At 46.7% G+C, this 21,333-nt stretch overlaps 1 protein-coding gene across 4 annotated transcripts in view; it reads left to right on the forward strand.

Moving 5' to 3' along the window:
• Positions 1–21,333, forward strand: part of ABCC8 (ATP binding cassette subfamily C member 8) — a 458,344-nt gene that overhangs the window by 314,671 nt on the left and 122,340 nt on the right. For all 4 annotated transcript variants that reach the window (XR_013220972.1, XR_013220971.1, XR_013220970.1 and 1 more), the window contains exon 23: positions 5,664–5,789. Coding sequence is in view for 1 of the 4 variants with exons in the window: in XM_077281846.1 (XP_077137961.1) it covers positions 5,664–5,789 (126 nt within the window). In the remaining 3 variants the exon portion in view is untranslated. The remainder of the gene's footprint in view (positions 1–5,663; positions 5,790–21,333) is intronic.

Below are 21,333 nucleotides of genomic sequence, written 5' to 3' on the forward strand. Positions count from 1 at the left end.
ATAATATGGATACATCATACACACCAAGAAAGGCGGTCTGCAGAATCATAGCAGGGTACAAGTAGAGCTGCAGCTTAGTAACAATGGGAGCACATAATATGGACGTATCATACACACCAAGAAAGGCGGTCTGCAGAATCATAGCAGGGTACAAGTAGAGCAGCAGCTTAGTAACAATGGGTGCACATAATATGGATACATCATACACACCAAGAAAGGCGGTCTGCAGAATCATAGCCAGGTACAAGTAGAGCAGCAGCTTAGTAACAATGGGTGCACATAATATGGATACATCATACACACCAAGAAAGGCGGTCTGCAGAATCATAGCAGGGTACAAGTAGAGCAGCAGCTTAGTAACAATGGGTGCACATAATATGGACATATCATACACACCAAGAAAGGCGGTCTGCAGAATCATAGCCAGGTACAAGTAGAGAAGCAGCTCAGTAACAATGGGAGCACATAATATGGATACATCATACACACCAAGAAAGGCGGTCTGCAGAATCATAGCCAGGTACAAGTAGAGCAGCAGCTTAGTAATAATGGGAGCACATAATATGGATACATCATACACACCAATAAAGGCGGTCTGCAGAATCATAGAAGGGTACAAGTAGAGCAGCAGCTTAGTAACAATGGGTGCACATAATATGGATACATCATACACACCAAGAAAGGCGGTCTGCAGAATCATAGCCAGGTACAAGTAGAGCAGCAGCTTAGTAATAATGGGAGCACATAATATGGACATATCATACACACCAAGAAAGGCGGTCTGCAGAATCATAGCCAGGTACAAGTAGAACAGCAGCTTAGTAACAATAGGTGCACATAATATGGATACATCATACACACCAAGAAAGGCGGTCTGCAGAATCATAGCCAGGTACAAGTAGAGCAGCAGCTTAGTAATAATGGGAGCACATAATATGGATACATCATACACACCAAGAAAGGCGGTCTGCAGAATCATACCCAGGTACAAGTAGAGCCGCAGCTTAGTAACAATGGGTGCACATAATATGGATACATCATACACACCAAGAAAGGCGGTCTGCAGAATCATAGCAGGGTACAAGTAGAGCAGCAGCTTAGTAACAACGGGTGCACATAATATGGATACATCATACACGCCAAGAAAGGCGGTCTGCAGAATCATAGCAGGGTACAAGTAGAGCAGCAGCTCAGTAACAATGGGAGTACATAATATGGATACATCATACACACCAAGAAAGGCGGTCTGTAGAATCATAGCCGGGTACAAGTAGAGCCGCAGCTTAGTAACAATAGGTGCACATAATATGGACACATCATACACACCAAGAAAGGCGGTCTGCAGAATCATAGCAGGGTACAAGTAGAGCAGCAGCTTAGTAACAACGGGTGCACATAATATGGACACATCATACACACCAAGAAAGTCGGTCTGCAGAATCATAGCCAGGTACAAGTAGAGCAGTAGCTTAGTAACAATAGGTGCACATAATATGGATACATCATACACGCCAAGAAAGGCGGTCTGCAGAATCATAGCCAGGTACAAGTAGAGCAGCAGCTCAGTAACAATGGGAGCACATAATATGGACACATCATACACACCAAGAAAGGCGGTCTGCAGAATCATAGCCAGGTACAAGTAGAGCAGCAGCTTAGTAACAATGGGAGCACATAATATGGATACATCATACACACCAAGAAAGGCGGTCTGCAGAATCGTAGCCGGGTACAAGTAGAGCAGCAGCTTAGTAATAATGGGTGCACATAATATGGACACATCATACACACCAAGAAAGGCGGTCTGCAGAATCATAGCCAGGTACAAGTAGAGCAGCAGCTTAGTAACAACGGGTGCACATAATATGGATACATCATACACGCCAAGAAAGGCGGTCTGCAGAATCATAGCCAGGTACAAGTAGAGCAGCAGCTCAGTAACAATGGGAGCACATAATATGGACACATCATACACACCAAGAAAGGCGGTCTGCAGAATCATAGCCGGGTACAAGTAGAGCCGCAGCTTAGTAACAATGGGAGCACATAATATGGACATATCATACACACCAAGAAAGGCGGTCTGCAGAATCATAGCCAGGTACAAGTAGAGAAGCAGCTCAGTAACAATGGGAGCACATAATATGGATACATCATACACGCCAAGAAAGGCGGTCTGCAGAATCATAGCCAGGTACAAGTAGAGCAGCAGCTTAGTAACAATGGGAGCACATAATATGGATACATCATACACACCAAGAAAGGCGGTCTGCAGAATCATAGCCAGGTACAAGTAGAGCAGCAGCTTAGTAACAATGGGAGCACATAATATGGATACATCATACACACCAAGAAAGGCGGTCTGCAGAATCATAGCAGGGTACAAGTAGAGCAGCAGCTTAGTAATAATGGGTGCACATAATATGGACATATCATACACACCAAGAAAGGCGGTCTGCAGAACCATAGCCAGGTACAAGTAGAGCAGCAGCTTAGTAACAATAGGTGCACATAATATGGACGTATCATACACACCAAGAAAGGCGGTCTGCAGAATCATAGCCGGGTACAAGTAGAGCAGCAGCTTAGTAACAACGGGTGCACATAATATGGATACATCATACACACCAAGAAAGGCGGTCTGCAGAATCATAGCCAGGTACAAGTAGAGAAGCAGCTCAGTAACAATGGGAGCACATAATATGGATACATCATACACACCAAGAAAGGCGGTCTGCAGAATCATAGCCGGGTACAAGTAGAGCCGCAGCTTAGTAACAATGGGAGCACATAATATGGACACATCATACACACCAAGAAAGGCGGTCTGCAGAATCATAGCCGGGTACAAGTAGAGCAGCAGCTTAGTAACAATGGGTGCACATAATATGGATACATCATACACACCAAGAAAGGCGGTCTGCAGAATCCTAGCCAGGTACAAGTAGAGCAGCAGCTCAGTAACAATAGGTGCACATAATATGGACACATCATACACACCAAGAAAGGCGGTCTGCAGAATCATAGCCAGGTACAAGTAGAGCAGCAGCTTAGTAATAATGGGAGCACATAATATGGATACATCATACACACCAAGAAAGGCGGTCTGCAGAATCATAGCCGGGTACAAGTAGAGCAGCAGCTTAGTAACAATGGGTGCACATAATATGGATACATCATACACACCAAGAAAGGCGGTCTGCAGAATCATAGCAGGGTACAAGTAGAGCAGCAGCTTAGTAACAACGGGTGCACATAATATGGATACATCATACACACCAAGAAAGGCGGTCTGCAGAATCATAGCCAGGTACAAGTAGAGCAGCAGCTTAGTAATAATGGGTGCACATAATATGGACACATCATACACACCAAGAAAGGCGGTCTGCAGAATCATAGCCAGGTACAAGTAGAGCAGCAGCTTAGTAATAATGGGTGCACATAATATGGATACATCATACACACCAAGAAAGGCGGTCTGCAGAATCATAGCAGGGTACAAGTAGAGCCGCAGCTTAGTAACAATGGGTGCACATAATATGGATACATCATACACACCAAGAAAGGCGGTCTGCAGAATCATAGCCGGGTACAAGTAGAGCAGCAGCTTAGTAATAATGGGAGCACATAATATGGATACATCATACACACCAAGAAAGGCGGTCTGCAGAATCATAGCAGGGTACAAGTAGAGCCGCAGCTTAGTAACAATGGGTGCACATAATATGGATACATCATACACACCAAGAAAGGCGGTCTGCAGAATCATAGCCAGGTACAAGTAGAGCAGCAGCTTAGTAACAATAGGTGCACATAATATGGACACATCATACACACCAAGAAAGGCGGTCTGCAGAATCATAGCCGGGTACAAGTAGAGCAGCAGCTTAGTAACAATGGGAGCACATAATATGGACACATCATACACACCAAGAAAGGCGGTCTGCAGAATCATAGCCGGGTACAAGTAGAGCAGCAGCTTAGTAACAATGGGAGCACATAATATGGACACATCATACACACCAAGAAAGGCGGTCTGCAGAATCATAGAAGGGTACAAGTAGAGCAGCAGCTTAGTAACAATAGGTGCACATAATATGGATACATCATACACACCAAGAAAGGCGGTCTGCAGAATCATAGCAGGGTACAAGTAGAGCAGCAGCTTAGTAACAATGGGTGCACATAATATGGACACATCATACACACCAAGAAAGGCGGTCTGCAGAATCATAGAAGGGTACAAGTAGAGCAGCAGCTTAGTAACAATAGGTGCACATAATATGGACATATCATACACACCAAGAAAGGCGGTCTGCAGAATCATAGCCAGGTACAAGTAGAGCAGCAGCTCAGTAACAATGGGAGCACATAATATGGACACATCATACACACCAAGAAAGGCGGTCTGCAGAATCATAGAAGGGTACAAGTAGAGCCGCAGCTTAGTAATAATGGGTGCACATAATATGGACGTATCCTACACACCAAGAAAGGCGGTCTGCAGAATCATAGCCGGGTACAAGTAGAGCAGCAGCTTAGTAACAATGGGTGCACATAATATGGATACATCATACACACCAAGAAAGGCGGTCTGCAGAATCATAGCCGGGTACAAGTAGAGCAGCAGCTTAGTAATAATGGGAGCACATAATATGGACATATCATACACACCAAGAAAGGCAGTCTGCAGAATCATAGCCAGGTACAAGTAGAGCAGCAGCTTAGTAATAATAGGTGCACATAATATGGATACATCATACACACCAAGAAAGGCGGTCTGCAGAATCATAGCCAGGTACAAGTAGAGCAGCAGCTTAGTAATAATGGGTGCACATAATATGGACACATCATACACACCAAGAAAGGCGGTCTGCAGAATCATAGCCGGGTACAAGTAGAGCAGCAGCTTAGTAACAATGGGAGCACATAATATGGACACATCATACACACCAAGAAAGGCGGTCTGCAGAATCATAGCCGGGTACAAGTAGAGCAGCAGCTTAGTAACAATGGGAGCACATAATATGGACACATCATACACACCAAGAAAGGCGGTCTGCAGAATCATAGCCGGGTACAAGTAGAGCAGCAGCTTAGTAACAATGGGAGCACATAATATGGACACATCATACACACCAAGAAAGGCGGTCTGCAGAATCATAGCCGGGTACAAGTAGAGCAGCAGCTTAGTAACAATAGGTGCACATAATATGGATACATCATACACACCAAGAAAGGCGGTCTGCAGAATCATATCAGGGTACAAGTAGAGCAGCAGCTTAGTAACAATGGGTGCACATAATATGGATACATCATACACACCAGGAAAGGCGGTCTGCAGAATCATAGCCAGGTACAAGTAGAGCAGCAGCTTAGTAATAATGGGAGCACATAATATGGACATATCATACACACCAAGAAAGGCGGTCTGCAGAATCATAGGAGGGTACAAGTAGAGCAGCAGCTTAGTAACAATAGGTGCACATAATATGGATACATCATACACACCAAGAAAGGCGGTCTGCAGAATCATAGCCGGGTACAAGTAGAGCAGCAGCTCAGTAACAGTGGGTGCACATAATATGGACATATCATACACAGCAAGTCACTACAGTAATAACGGTGTTAGCGCACAATGATTGGTGTCTGTCTCCTTGCAGATAATCGCCATGAAGGACGGAACCATCCAGCGAGAGGGAACTCTGAAGGACATCCAGAACTCTGACCCCAAGCTGTACGATCACTGGAAGACACTGATGAATCGGCAGGACCAGGAGCTTGAGAAGGTGTGTCCTGCAACCAGACCTCGCCGTTACTGCTCCTACACAGGAGCCCAGAGTCCAAACTGACCGCTGCAGCCTATCGCCCCCCTTCCTCTAGAGTATAACATTTGTGAGTAATGGCGGCTGTGTCATGTTCTGCAGGTGAAGTCATCTTGTGGTGGATAGAGCCACGGCAGTGACATATAGTGTGTTCACCTTGTTATACAGAGTGGGAGTTATAGTACCGGTGCTGTAGGAAGGTTATAGAACTGGTGCTGAAGTGAAGGTTATAGTACTGGAGTGAAGGTTATAGTACTGGTGCTGGAGTGAGGGTTATAGTGCTGGAGTGAGGGTTAAAGTACTGGTGCTGGAGTGAGGGTTATAGTTCTGGTGCTGGAGTGAAGGGTAAAGTACTGGTGCTGGAGTGAAGGTTATAGTACTGGTGCTGTGGGAGGGTTATAGAACTGGTGCTGTAGGAGGGTTATAGTACTGGTACTGGAGTGAAGGTTATAGTACTGGTGCTGTGGGAGGGTTATAGAACTGGTGCTGTGGGAGGGTTATAGTACTGGTACTGGAGTGAAGGTTATAGTACTGGTGCTGTGAGAGGGTTATAGAACTGGTGCTGTAGGAGAGTTATAGTACTGGTGCTGGAGTGAAGGTTATAGTACTGGTACTGGAGTGAAGTTTTTAGTACTGGTGCTGTGGGTGGGTTATAGTACTGGTGCTGGAGTGAAGGTTATAGTACTGGTGCTGTAGGAGGGTTATAGTACTGGTGCTGGAGTGAGGGTTATAGTACTGGTGCCGGAGTGAAGGTTATAGTACTGGTGCCGGAGTGAGGGTTATAGTACTGGTGCTGGGGTGAGGGTTATAGTACTGGTGCTGGAGTGAGGGTTACAGTACTGGGGCTGTGGGAGGTGTCACGGTTCTCACCGTGCTGCCAACACTATGGCACGGATCCCAACAGTATGTCAGGGATCCCGGGGAGGATACCTTGATCGTCCCCACTACTCACACCAATTTGTCACGGACTAGGGGGTTTAGTTCCCCCCTGGTTCCTTCTGAAGGGGATTTATCTATTTCCCACTTCCCAGTTCCGGTTTGGATCTTACAGCTCTCTGGTGCCCCCCTTACCCTCAGGCCAGATTAGCTACTGCACCTAGGGTAATTAGTCGCCAGAAAGGCTGCCTGCTATGTTCTGGCAATTGAGCTCACTGAAGCAAGGGTGATTTAACTACTCCCACTCAGGCGAGAATAATTAACAACGCCGCCATCGCTACACAGATTCCCAAATGCACAGAGCCAAGTATGCTGCCTTCAGCTCCGATTGCACCAAAGGTTAACGGGTCCGGAGCCAACACAAATCAGTAGCGTAATTCACCTTAGAGGACATTCAGTTCGTTACAGAGCAGAGAGACAAGCTAGCAATTATGTATTTTACTCCTTAGAAAAGTTAGGCAGTGTTTACAAAGTATTAAAAAGATATTATAAAGGAGACAATCATATGTACATTGCAACTACAAATAAAAGAGGATTAAAACAGAAATGAACACTCACATTTTGCTTAGATTATTCCAGGCTAACCATGCTGGTGGGAGGAGCCAGACATCACAATGCATTACAGAGGGTCTTGTTGCAGCAAGGTCCCAGGCAAGAGTGAAGGCTAGGCTGAGTGCAGTAACTTGTACTTCTGGGCTTGTGACATCACTAAAGGGGCTGGTTTACCTGCACCCTCCCCTAGCTGCCAGGGTGCACATTTTGGTAAGAAAACTTATAATACTCCTAACTGGTCTTGGAGACCTAGCAGAATAACGGCACGCACATCACTCATCTTATACTGAAATTAGCTTTCTAATGATTCCAAACTCAGACTAGCTATTCTACTCTGTTCAGGAGAGATCAATTTCTCAGGCTCTTTTGGTGCTAGAATTTAGCAAAAGGAGCTGTAGCAAAGCTTTGTCAAAGCAAGTTCAAGATATGTAACCGTCATATTTCTATCATACACTGGCATCGCATTATGGCTTTAATATCTCCCCCACATACAGCAAGCACATGGGTTTCAGGCAAAACAATTTGCACACCTTCCTGCCTTGGCGAAGGAGGAGGGGGGTCAGAGCCCCACTCTGGAGTTTCAAGTTACACAGTGTCTCTGCCATAGGGCTTTGTGTCTATACCAGCGAATGCAGTGGGGGTGGAAGGGAGGGGGGGGGGGGTTCGAGCTGCAGCATGTGTCTAGGACCATGGTCACATGTGCAAAAATCCCTCAGACCATGGTATTTTATATTATCGTGACACCTCCCCTTTTGGACTGCGCTATGGAGGCAGAACCTCTTGGTACTCCTCCATGCGCACCTCAGCAGGTTCACCCTGGCGAGACCATGGTATTTTACATTATCATGACAGGACGGTTATACTACTGGTGCTGTAGGAGGGTTACAGTACTGGTACTCGAGTGAGGGTTATAGTACTACTGCTGGAGAGAGGGTTATAGTACTGGTGCTGGAGTGAAGGTTATAGTACTGGTACTGGGGTTGTAGTGCTGCACGCTCCTTTCTGACTGTGTAGACTGAGGCTTAATCATCTGTAATTGATGTAATTGAGAAGTAGAAGAAACTGCAGCAACTCAGCCACGAAGTGGAGACCCCATAACGTTACAGAGCGAGGGGGCCGAGAGCTGAGGAGCCAAGGGCAGAAAAGTGACCACCGCTCTGCTGTCCTCATAACTGCAGATTGCAGACCTCCTCTGTTGTCATTAGCAGAAATAGAACAAATTGAATAGAAAATAAGGGTCAAGCACAAAAATAGAAAAGGATCATAGGGAGGAAAAGTGCAATAAAGACCAAGAAGAAAAACTAATCTTATGAAAAGAACATTTTATGAAAGGTAAATTTAGTAATACAACAGCTGAATCGGGTAACGGCACTCGTTACAAATAGTGCACAGAGCCAATTACAGGCTTATTAGGAGGAATATTCAAAAAAAATGCCCAAAGGAAAATTCCTTGAAAAGTTATCCGAGAAAGCTCAAACAAACAGGAAGATATGTCACCATAGCACCTTGAAAAATGGAACATGTGAAAAAATTCAGAGGTGAGCATATGTCATATTGTCAGGAAAATAGAAATGAATACCAGGGCATGTCACTGTGTAACCATATACAAGTAATGAAGTGCTACTGTGCATCAGAACAGAGCGGTGACCAAAGATACAGGCACAGTGCGCTAGAGAGCAGCAAGGAATGTCAGCAGAGCATGTCACTGTGTAACCATATACAAGTAATGAAGTGCTACTGTGCATCAGAACAGAGCGGTGACCAAAGATACAGGCACAGTGCGCTAGAGAGCAGCAAGGAATGTCAGCAGGCATGTCACTGTGTAACCATATACAAGTAATGAAGTGCTACTGTGCATCAGAACAGAGCGGTGACCAAAGATACAGGCACAGTGCGCTAGAGAGCAGCAAGGAATGTCAGCAGAGCATGTCACTGTGTAACCATATACAAGTAATGAAGTGCTCCTGTGCATCAGAACAGAGCGGTGACCAAATATACAGGCACAGTGCGCTAGAGAGCAGCAAGGAATGTCAGCAGGCATGTCACTGTGTAACCATATACAAGTAATGAAGTGCTACTGTGCATCAGAACAGAGCGGTGACCAAAGATACAGGCACAGTGCGCTAGAGAGCAGCAAGGAATGTCAGCAGGGCATGTCACTGTGTAACCATATACAAGTAATGAAGTGCTACTGTGCATCAGAACAGAGCGGTGACCAAAGATACAGGCACAGTGCGCTAGAGAGCAGCAAGGAATGTCAGCAGAGCATGTCACTGTGTAACCATATACAAGTAATGAAGTGCTACTGTGCATCAGAACAGGAGCGGTGACCAAAGATACAGGCACAGTGCACTAGAGAGCAGCAAGGAATGTCAGCAGGGCATGTCACTGTGTAACCATATACAAGTAATGAAGTGCTACTGTGCATCAGAACAGAGCGGTGACCAAAGATACAGGCACAGTGCGCTAGAGAGCAGCAAGGAATGTCAGCAGGCATGTCACTGTGTAACCATATACAAGTAATGAAGTGCTACTGTGCATCAGAACAGAGCGGTGACCAAAGATACAGGCACAGTGCGCTAGAGAGCAGCAAGGAATGTCAGCAGAGCATGTCACTGTGTAACCATATACAAGTAATGAAGTGCTACTGTGCATCAGAACAGAGCGGTGACCAAAGATACAGGCACAGTGCGCTAGAGAGCAGCAAGGAATGTCAGCAGGGCATGTCACTGTGTAACCATATACAAGTAATGAAGTGCTACTGTGCATCAGAACAGAGCGGTGACCAAAGATACAGGCACAGTGCACTAGAGAGCAGCAAGGAATGTCAGCAGAGCATGTCACTGTGTAACCATATACAAGTAATGAAGTGCTACTGTGCATCAGAACAGAGCGGTGACCAAAGATACAGGCACAGTGCACTAGAGAGCAGCAAGGAATGTCAGCAGGCATGTCACTGTGTAACCATATACAAGTAATGAAGTGCTACTGTGCATCAGAACAGAGCGGTGACCAAAGATACCGGCACAGTGCGCTAGAGAGCAGCAAGGAATGTCAGCAGGGCATGTCACTGTGTAACCATATACAAGTAATGAAGTGCTACTGTGCATCAGAACAGAGCGGTGACCAAAGATACCGGCACAGTGCGCTAGAGAGCAGCAAGGAATGTCAGCAGGGCATGTCACTGTGTAACCATATACAAGTAATGAAGTGCTACTGTGCATCAGAACAGAGCGGTGACCAAAGATACAGGCACAGTGCACTAGAGAGCAGCAAGGAATGTCAGCAGGGCATGTCACTGTGTAACCATATACAAGTAATGAAGTGCTACTGTGCATCAGAACAGAGCGGTGACCAAAGATACAGGCACAGTGCGCTAGAGAGCAGCAAGGAATGTCAGCAGAGCATGTCACTGTGTAACCATATACAAGTAATGAAGTGCTACTGTGCATCAGAACAGGAGCGGTGACCAAAGATACAGGCACAGTGCACTAGAGAGCAGCAAGGAATGTCAGCAGGCATGTCACTGTGTAACCATATACAAGTAATGAAGTGCTACTGTGCATCAGAACAGAGCGGTGACCAAAGATACAGACACAGTGCGTTAGAGAGCAGCAAGGAATGTCAGCAGGGCATGTCACTGTGTAACCATATACAAGTAATGAAGTGCTACTGTGCATCAGAACAGAGCGGTGACCAAAGATACAGGCACAGTGCACTAGAGAGCAGCAAGGAATGTCAGCAGGGCATGTCACTGTGTAACCATATACAAGTAATGAAGTGCTACTGTGCATCAGAACAGAGCGGTGACCAAAGATACAGGCACAGTGCGCTAGAGAGCGGCAAGGAATGTCAGCAGGGCATGTCACTGTGTAACCATATACAAGTAATGAAGTGCTCCTGTGCATCAGAACAGAGCGGTGACCAAAGATACAGGCACAGTGCACTAGAGAGCAGCAAGGAATGTCAGCAGAGCATGTCACTGTGTAACCATATACAAGTAATGAAGTGCTCCTGTGCATCAGAACAGAGCGGTGACTAAAGATACAGGCACAGTGCACTAGAGAGCAGCAAGGAATGTCAGCAGGGCATGTCACTGTGTAACCATATACAAGTAATGAAGTGCTACTGTGCATCAGAACACAGCGGTGACCAAAGATACAGGCACAGTGCACTAGAGAGCAGCAAGGAATGTCAGCAGGGCATGTCACTGTGTAACCATATACAAGTAATGAAGTGCTACTGTGCATCAGAACAGAGCGGTGACCAAAGATACCGGCACAGTGCGCTAGAGAGCAGCAAGGAATGTCAGCAGGGCATGTCACTGTGTAACCATATACAAGTAATGAAGTGCTACTGTGCATCAGAACAGAGCGGTGACCAAAGATACAGGCACAGTGCGCTAGAGAGCAGCAAGGAATGTCAGCAGGGCATGTCACTGTGTAACCATATACAAGTAATGAAGTGCTACTGTGCATCAGAACAGAGCGGTGACCAAAGATACAGGCACAGTGCACTAGAGAGCAGCAAGGAATGTCAGCAGGGCATGTCACTGTGTAACCATATACAAGTAATGAAGTGCTACTGTGCATCAGAACAGAGCGGTGACCAAAGATACAGGCACAGTGCACTAGAGAGCAGCAAGGAATGTCAGCAGGGCATGTCACTGTGTAACCATATACAAGTAATGAAGTGCTACTGTGCATCAGAACAGGAGCGGTGACCAAAGATACAGGCACAGTGCGCTAGAGAGCAGCAAGGAATGTCAGCAGGGCATGTCACTGTGTAACCATATACAAGTAATGAAGTGCTACTGTGCATCAGAACAGAGCGGTGACCAAAGATACAGGCACAGTGCACTAGAGAGCAGCAAGGAATGTCAGCAGGCATGTCACTGTGTAACCATATACAAGTAATGAAGTGCTACTGTGCATCAGAACAGAGCGGTGACCAAAGATACAGGCACAGTGCGCTAGAGAGCAGCAAGGAATGTCAGCAGGGCATGTCACTGTGTAACCATATACAAGTAATGAAGTGCTACTGTGCATCAGAACAGAGCGGTGACTATAGATACAGGCACAGTGCGCTAGAGAGCAGCAAGGAATGTCAGCAGGGCATGTCACTGTGTAACCATATACAAGTAATGAAGTGCTACTGTGCATCAGAACAGAGCGGTGACCAAAGATACAGGCACAGTGCGCTAGAGAGCAGCAAGGAATGTCAGCAGAGCATGTCACTGTGTAACCATATACAAGTAATGAAGTGCTCCTGTGCATCAGAACAGGGCGGTGACCAAAGATACAGGCACAGTGCGCTAGAGAGCAGCAAGGAATGTCAGCAGGGCATGTCACTGTGTAACCATATACAAGTAATGAAGTGCTACTGTGCATCAGTACAGAGCGGTGACCAAAGATACAGGCACAGTGCGCTAGAGAGCAGCAAGGAATGTCAGCAGGGCATGTCACTGTGTAACCATATACAAGTAATGAAGTGCTACTGTGCATCAGAACAGAGCGGTGACCAAAGATACAGGCACAGTGCGCTAGAGAGCAGCAAGGAATGTCAGCAGGCATGTCACTGTGTAACCATATACAAGTAATGAAGTGCTCCTGTGCATCAGAACAGAGCGGTGACTAAAGATACAGGCACAGTGCACTAGAGAGCAGCAAGGAATGTCAGCAGGGCATGTCACTGTGTAACCATATACAAGTAATGAAGTGCTACTGTGCATCAGAACACAGCGGTGACCAAAGATACAGGCACAGTGCACTAGAGAGCAGCAAGGAATGTCAGCAGGGCATGTCACTGTGTAACCATATACAAGTAATGAAGTGCTACTGTGCATCAGAACAGAGCGGTGACCAAAGATACCGGCACAGTGCGCTAGAGAGCAGCAAGGAATGTCAGCAGGGCATGTCACTGTGTAACCATATACAAGTAATGAAGTGCTACTGTGCATCAGAACAGAGCGGTGACCAAAGATACAGGCACAGTGCGCTAGAGAGCAGCAAGGAATGTCAGCAGGGCATGTCACTGTGTAACCATATACAAGTAATGAAGTGCTACTGTGCATCAGAACAGAGCGGTGACCAAAGATACAGGCACAGTGCGCTAGAGAGCAGCAAGGAATGTCAGCAGGGCATGTCACTGTGTAACCATATACAAGTAATGAAGTGCTCCTGTGCATCAGAACAGAGCGGTGACCAAAGATACAGGCACAGTGCACTAGAGAGCAGCAAGGAATGTCAGCAGGCATGTCACTGTGTAACCATATACAAGTAATGAAGTGCTACTGTGCATCAGAACAGAGCGGTGACCAAAGATACAGGCACAGTGCGCTAGAGAGCAGCAAGGAATGTCAGCAGGGCATGTCACTGTGTAACCATATACAAGTAATGAAGTGCTACTGTGCATCAGAACAGAGCGGTGACCAAAGATACAGGCACAGTGCGCTAGAGAGCAGCAAGGAATGTCAGCAGGGCATGTCACTGTGTAACCATATACAAGTAATGAAGTGCTACTGTGCATCAGAACAGAGCGGTGACTATAGATACAGGCACAGTGCGCTAGAGAGCGGCAAGGAATGTCAGCAGGCATGTCACTGTGTAACCATATACAAGTAATGAAGTGCTACTGTGCATCAGAACAGGAGCGGTGACCAAAGATACAGGCACAGTGCGCTAGAGAGCAGCAAGGAATGTCAGCAGGGCATGTCACTGTGTAACCATATACAAGTAATGAAGTGCTACTGTGCATCAGAACAGAGCGGTGACTATAGATACAGGCACAGTGCGCTAGAGAGCGGCAAGGAATGTCAGCAGGCATGTCACTGTGTAACCATATACAAGTAATGAAGTGCTACTGTGCATCAGAACAGAGCGGTGACCAAAGATACCGGCACAGTGCGCTAGAGAGCAGCAAGGAATGTCAGCAGAGCATGTCACTGTGTAACCATATACAAGTAATGAAGTGCTACTGTGCATCAGAACAGAGCGGTGACCAAAGATACAGGCACAGTGCACTAGAGAGCAGCAAGGAATGTCAGCAGGGCATGTCACTGTGTAACCATATACAAGTAATGAAGTGCTACTGTGCATCAGAACAGAGCGGTGACCAAATATACAGGCACAGTGCGCTAGAGAGCAGCAAGGAATGTCAGCAGGCATGTCACTGTGTAACCATATACAAGTAATGAAGTGCTACTGTGCATCAGAACAGAGCGGTGACTAAAGATACAGGCACAGTGCACTAGAGAGCAGCAAGGAATGTCAGCAGGGCATGTCACTGTGTAACCATATACAAGTAATGAAGTGCTACTGTGCATCAGAACAGAGCGGTGACCAAAGATACAGGCACAGTGCGCTAGAGAGCAGCAAGGAATGTCAGCAGGGCATGTCACTGTGTAACCATATACAAGTAATGAAGTGCTACTGTGCATCAGAACAGAGCGGTGACCAAAGATACAGGCGCAGTGCACTAGAGAGCAGCAAGGAATGTCAGCAGAGCATGTCACTGTGTAACCATATACAAGTAATGAAGTGCTACTGTGCATCAGAACAGAGCGGTGACCAAAGATACCGGCACAGTGCACTAGAGAGCAGCAAGGAATGTCAGCAGGGCATGTCACTGTGTAACCATATACAAGTAATGAAGTGCTACTGTGCATCAGAACAGAGCGGTGACCAAAGATACAGGCACAGTGCGCTAGAGAGCAGCAAGGAATGTCAGCAGGGCATGTCACTGTGTAACCATATACAAGTAATGAAGTGCTACTGTGCATCAGAACAGAGCGGTGACCAAAGATACAGGCACAGTGCGCTAGAGAGCAGCAAGGAATGTCAGCAGGGCATGTCACTGTGTAACCATATACAAGTAATGAAGTGCTACTGTGCATCAGAACAGAGCGGTGACCAAAGATACAGGCACAGTGCGCTAGAGAGCGGCAAGGAATGTCAGCAGGGCATGTCACTGTGTAACCATATACAAGTAATGAAGTGCTACTGTGCATCAGAACAGAGCGGTGACCAAAGATACCGGCACAGTGCGCTAGAGAGCAGCAAGGAATGTCAGCAGGGCATGTCACTGTGTAACCATATACAAGTAATGAAGTGCTACTGTGCATCAGAACAGAGCGGTGACCAAATATACAGGCACAGTGCGCTAGAGAGCAGCAAGGAATGTCAGCAGGCATGTCACTGTGTAACCATATACAAGTAATGAAGTGCTACTGTGCATCAGAACAGAGCGGTGACTAAAGATACAGGCACAGTGCACTAGAGAGCAGCAAGGAATGTCAGCAGGGCATGTCACTGTGTAACCATATACAAGTAATGAAGTGCTACTGTGCATCAGAACAGAGCGGTGACCAAAGATACAGGCACAGTGCGCTAGAGAGCAGCAAGGAATGTCAGCAGGGCATGTCACTGTGTAACCATATACAAGTAATGAAGTGCTACTGTGCATCAGAACAGAGCGGTGACCAAAGATACAGGCGCAGTGCACTAGAGAGCAGCAAGGAATGTCAGCAGAGCATGTCACTGTGTAACCATATACAAGTAATGAAGTGCTACTGTGCATCAGAACAGAGCGGTGACCAAAGATACAGGCACAGTGCGCTAGAGAGCGGCAAGGAATGTCAGCAGGGCATGTCACTGTGTAACCATATACAAGTAATGAAGTGCTACTGTGCATCAGAACAGAGCGGTGACCAAAGATACAGGCACAGTGCGCTAGAGAGCAGCAAGGAATGTCAGCAGGCATGTCACTGTGTAACCATATACAAGTAATGAAGTGCTACTGTGCATCAGAACAGAGCGGTGACCAAAGATACAGGCACAGTGCGCTAGAGAGCGGCAAGGAATGTCAGCAGGGCATGTCACTGTGTAACCATATACAAGTAATGAAGTGCTACTGTGCATCAGAACAGAGCGGTGACCAAAGATACAGGCACAGTGCGCTAGAGAGCAGCAAGGAATGTCAGCAGGGCATGTCACTGTGTAACCATATACAAGTAATGAAGTGCTACTGTGCATCAGAACAGAGCGGTGACCAAAGATACAGGCGCAGTGCACTAGAGAGCAGCAAGGAATGTCAGCAGAGCATGTCACTGTGTAACCATATACAAGTAATGAAGTGCTACTGTGCATCAGAACAGAGCGGTGACCAAAGATACAGGCACAGTGCGCTAGAGAGCGGCAAGGAATGTCAGCAGGGCATGTCACTGTGTAACCATATACAAGTAATGAAGTGCTACTGTGCATCAGAACAGAGCGGTGACCAAAGATACAGGCACAGTGCGCTAGAGAGCAGCAAGGAATGTCAGCAGGGCATGTCACTGTGTAACCATATACAAGTACTGAAGTGCTACTGTGCATCAGAACAGAGCGGTGACCAAATATACAGGCACAGTGCGCTAGAGAGCAGCAAGGAATGTCAGCAGGCATGTCACTGTGTAACCATATACAAGTAATGAAGTGCTACTGTGCATCAGAACAGAGCGGTGACTAAAGATACAGGCACAGTGCACTAGAGAGCAGCAAGGAATGTCAGCAGGGCATGTCACTGTGTAACCATATACAAGTAATGAAGTGCTACTGTGCATCAGAACAGAGCGGTGACCAAAGATACAGGCGCAGTGCACTAGAGAGCAGCAAGGAATGTCAGCAGGCATGTCACTGTGTAACCATATACAAGTAATGAAGTGCTCCTGTGCATCAGAACAGGAGCGGTGACCAAAGATACCGGCACAGTGCGCTAGAGAGCAGCAAGGAATGTCAGCAGGCATGTCACTGTGTAACCATATACAAGTAATGAAGTGCTACTGTGCATCAGAACAGAGCGGTGACCAAAGATACAGGCACAGTGCGCTAGAGAGCAGCAAGGAATGTCAGCAGGGCATGTCACTGTGTAACCATATACAAGTAATGAAGTGCTACTGTGCATCAGAACAGGAGCGGTGACCAAAGATACAGGCACAGTGCGCTAGAGAGCAGCAAGGAATGTCAGCAGGGCATGTCACTGTGTAACCATATACAAGTAATGAAGTGCTACTGTGCATCAGAACAGAGCGGTGACCAAAGATACAGGCGCAGTGCACTAGAGAGCAGCAAGGAATGTCAGCAGGCATGTCACTGTGTAACCATATACAAGTAATGATGTGCTACTGTGCATCAGAACAGAGCGGTGACCAAAGATACAGGCACAGTGCGCTAGAGAGCAGCAAGGAATGTCAGCAGGCATGTCACTGTGTAACCATATACAAGTAATGATGTGCTACTGTGCATCAGAACAGAGCGGTGACCAAAGATACAGGCACAGTGCGCTAGAGAGCAGCAAGGAATGTCAGCAGGGCATGTCACTGTGTAACCATATACAAGTAATGAAGTGCTACTGTGCATCAGAACAGAGCGGTGACCAAAGATACAGGCACAGTGCGCTAGAGAGCAGCAAGGAATGTCAGCAGGGCATGTCACTGTGTAACCATATACAAGTACTGAAGTGCTACTGTGCATCAGAACAGAGCGGTGACCAAATATACAGGCACAGTGCGCTAGAGAGCAGCAAGGAATGTCAGCAGGCATGTCACTGTGTAACCATATACAAGTAATGAAGTGCTACTGTGCATCAGAACAGAGCGGTGACTAAAGATACAGGCACAGTGCACTAGAGAGCAGCAAGGAATGTCAGCAGGGCATGTCACTGTGTAACCATATACAAGTAATGAAGTGCTACTGTGCATCAGAACAGAGCGGTGACCAAAGATACAGGCACAGTGCGCTAGAGAGCAGCAAGGAATGTCAGCAGGGCATGTCACTGTGTAACCATATACAAGTAATGAAGTGCTACTGTGCATCAGAACAGAGCGGTGACCAAAGATACAGGCGCAGTGCACTAGAGAGCAGCAAGGAATGTCAGCAGAGCATGTCACTGTGTAACCATATACAAGTAATGAAGTGCTACTGTGCATCAGAACAGAGCGGTGACCAAAGATACAGGCACAGTGCGCTAGAGAGCAGCAAGGAATGTCAGCAGGGCATGTCACTGTGTAACCATATACAAGTAATGAAGTGCTACTGTGCATCAGAACAGAGCGGTGACCAAAGATACAGGCACAGTGCGCTAGAGAGCAGCAAGGAATGTCAGCAGGGCATGTCACTGTGTAACCATATACAAGTAATGAAGTGCTACTGTGCATCAGAACAGAGCGGTGACCAAAGATACCGGCACAGTGCGCTAGAGAGCAGCAAGGAATGTCAGCAGGGCATGTCACTGTGTAACCATATACAAGTAATGAAGTGCTACTGTGCATCAGAACAGAGCGGTGACCAAAGATACAGGCACAGTGCGCTAGAGAGCAGCAAGGAATGTCAGCAGGGCATGTCACTGTGTAACCATATACAAGTAATGAAGTGCTACTGTGCATCAGAACAGGAGCGGTGACCAAAGATACAGGCACAGTGCGCTAGAGAGCAGCAAGGAATGTCAGCAGGCATGTCACTGTGTAACCATATACAAGTAATGAAGTGCTCCTGTGCATCAGAACAGAGCGGTGACCAAAGATACAGGCACAGTGCGCTAGAGAGCAGCAAGGAATGTCAGCAGGCATGTCACTGTGTAACCATATACAAGTAATGAAGTGCTACTGTGCATCAGAACAGAGCGGTGACCAAAGATACAGACACAGTGCACTAGAGAGCAGCAAGGAATGTCAGCAGGCATGTCACTGTGTAACCATATACAAGTAATGAAGTGCTACTGTGCATCAGAACAGAGCGGTGACCAAAGATACAGGCACAGTGCACTAGAGAGCAGCAAGGAATGTCAGCAGGGCATGTCACTGTGTAACCATATACAAGTAATGAAGTGCTACTGTGCATCAGAACAGGAGCGGTGACCAAAGATACAGGCACAGTGCACTAGAGAGCAGCAAGGAATGTCAGCAGGGCATGTCACTGTGTAACCATATACAAGTAATGAAGTGCTCCTGTGCATCAGAACAGAGCGGTGACTAAAGATACAGGCACAGTGCACTAGAGAGCAGCAAGGAATGTCAGCAGGGCATGTCACTGTGTAACCATATACAAGTAATGAAGTGCTACTGTGCATCAGAACAGAGCGGTGACCAAAGATACAGACACAGTGCGTTAGAGAGCAGCAAGGAATGTCAGCAGGCATGTCACTGTGTAACCATATACAAGTAATGAAGTGCTACTGTGCATCAGAACAGAGCGGTGACCAAAGATACCGGCACAGTGCGCTAGAGAGCAGCAAGGAATGTCAGCAGGCATGTCACTGTGTAACCATATACAAGTAATGAAGTGCTACTGTGCATCAGAACAGAGCGGTGACCAAAGATACAGGCACAGTGCGCTAGAGAGCAGCAAGGAATGTCAGCAGGGCATGTCACTGTGTAACCATATACAAGTAATGAAGTGCTACTGTGCATCAGAACAGAGCGGTGACCAAAGATACAGGCACAGTGCACTAGAGAGCAGCAAGGAATGTCAGCAGAGCATGTCACTGTGTAACCATATACAAGTAATGAAGTGCTACTGTGCATCAGAACAGAGCGGTGACCAAAGATACAGGCACAGTGCGCTAGAGAGCAGCAAGGAATGTCAGCAGAGCATGTCACTGTGTAACCATATACAAGTAATGAAGTGCTACTGTGCATCAGAACAGAGCGGTGACCAAAGATACAGGCACAGTGCACTAGAGAGCAGCAAGGAATGTCAGCAGGCATGTCACTGTGTAACCATATACAAGTAATGAAGTGCTACTGTGCATCAGAACAGAGCGGTGACCAAAGATACAGGCACAGTGCACTAGAGAGCAGCAAGGAATGTCAGCAGGCATGTCACTGTGTAACCATATACAAGTAATGAAGTGCTCCTGTGCATCAGAACAGGAGCAGTGACCAAAGATACAGGCACAGTGCACTAGAGAGCAGCAAGGAATGTCAGCAGAGCATGTCACTGTGTAACCATATACAAGTAATGAAGTGCTACTGTGCATCAGAACAGAGCGGTGACCAAAGATACAGGCACAGTGCGCTAGAGAGCAGCAAGGAATGTCAGCAGGGCATGTCACTGTGTAACCATATACAAGTAATGAAGTGCTACTGTGCATCAGAACAGAGCGGTGACCAAAGATACAGGCACAGTGCGCTAGAGAGCGGCAAGGAATGTCAGCAGGCATGTCACTGTGTAACCATATACAAGTAATGAAGTGCTACTGTGCATCAGAACAGAGCGGTGACCAAAGATACAGGCACAGTGCACTAGAGAGCAGCAAGGAATGTCAGCAGGGCATGTCACTGTGTAACCATATACAAGTAATGAAGTGCTACTGTGCATCAGAACAGAGCAGTGACCAAAGATACAGGCACAGTGCGCTAGAGAGCAGCAAGGAATGTCAGCAGGGCATGTCACTGTGTAACCATATACAAGTAATGAAGTGCTACTGTGCATCAGAACAGAGCGGTGACTATAGATACAGGCACAGTGCACTAGAGAGCAGCAAGGAATGTCAGCAGGGCATGTCACTGTGTAACCATATACAAGTAATGAAGTGCTACTGTGCATCAGAACAGAGCGGTGACCAAAGATACAGGCACAGTGCACTAGAGAGCAGCAAGGAATGTCAGCAGGGCATGTCACTGTGTAACCATATACAAGTAATGAAGTGCTACTGTGCATCAGAACAGAGCGGTGACCAAAGATACAGGCACAGTGCGCTAGAGAGCAGCAAGGAATGTCAGCAGGCATGTCACTGTGTAACCATATACAAGTAATGAAGTGCTCCTGTGCATCAGAACAGAGCGGTGACCAAAGATACAGGCACAGTGCGCTAGAGAGCAGCAAGGAATGTCAGCAGAGCATGTCACTGTGTAACCATATACAAGTAATGAAGTGCTACTGTGCATCAGAACAGAGCAGTGACCAAAGATACAGGCACAGTGCGCTAGAGAGCAGCAAGGAATGTCAGCAGAGCATGTCACTGTGTAACCATATACAAGTAA

Source organism: Ranitomeya variabilis, chromosome 2, assembly GCF_051348905.1.
Source record: "Ranitomeya variabilis isolate aRanVar5 chromosome 2, aRanVar5.hap1, whole genome shotgun sequence".
NCBI classification, from domain to species: domain Eukaryota; kingdom Metazoa; phylum Chordata; class Amphibia; order Anura; family Dendrobatidae; genus Ranitomeya; species Ranitomeya variabilis.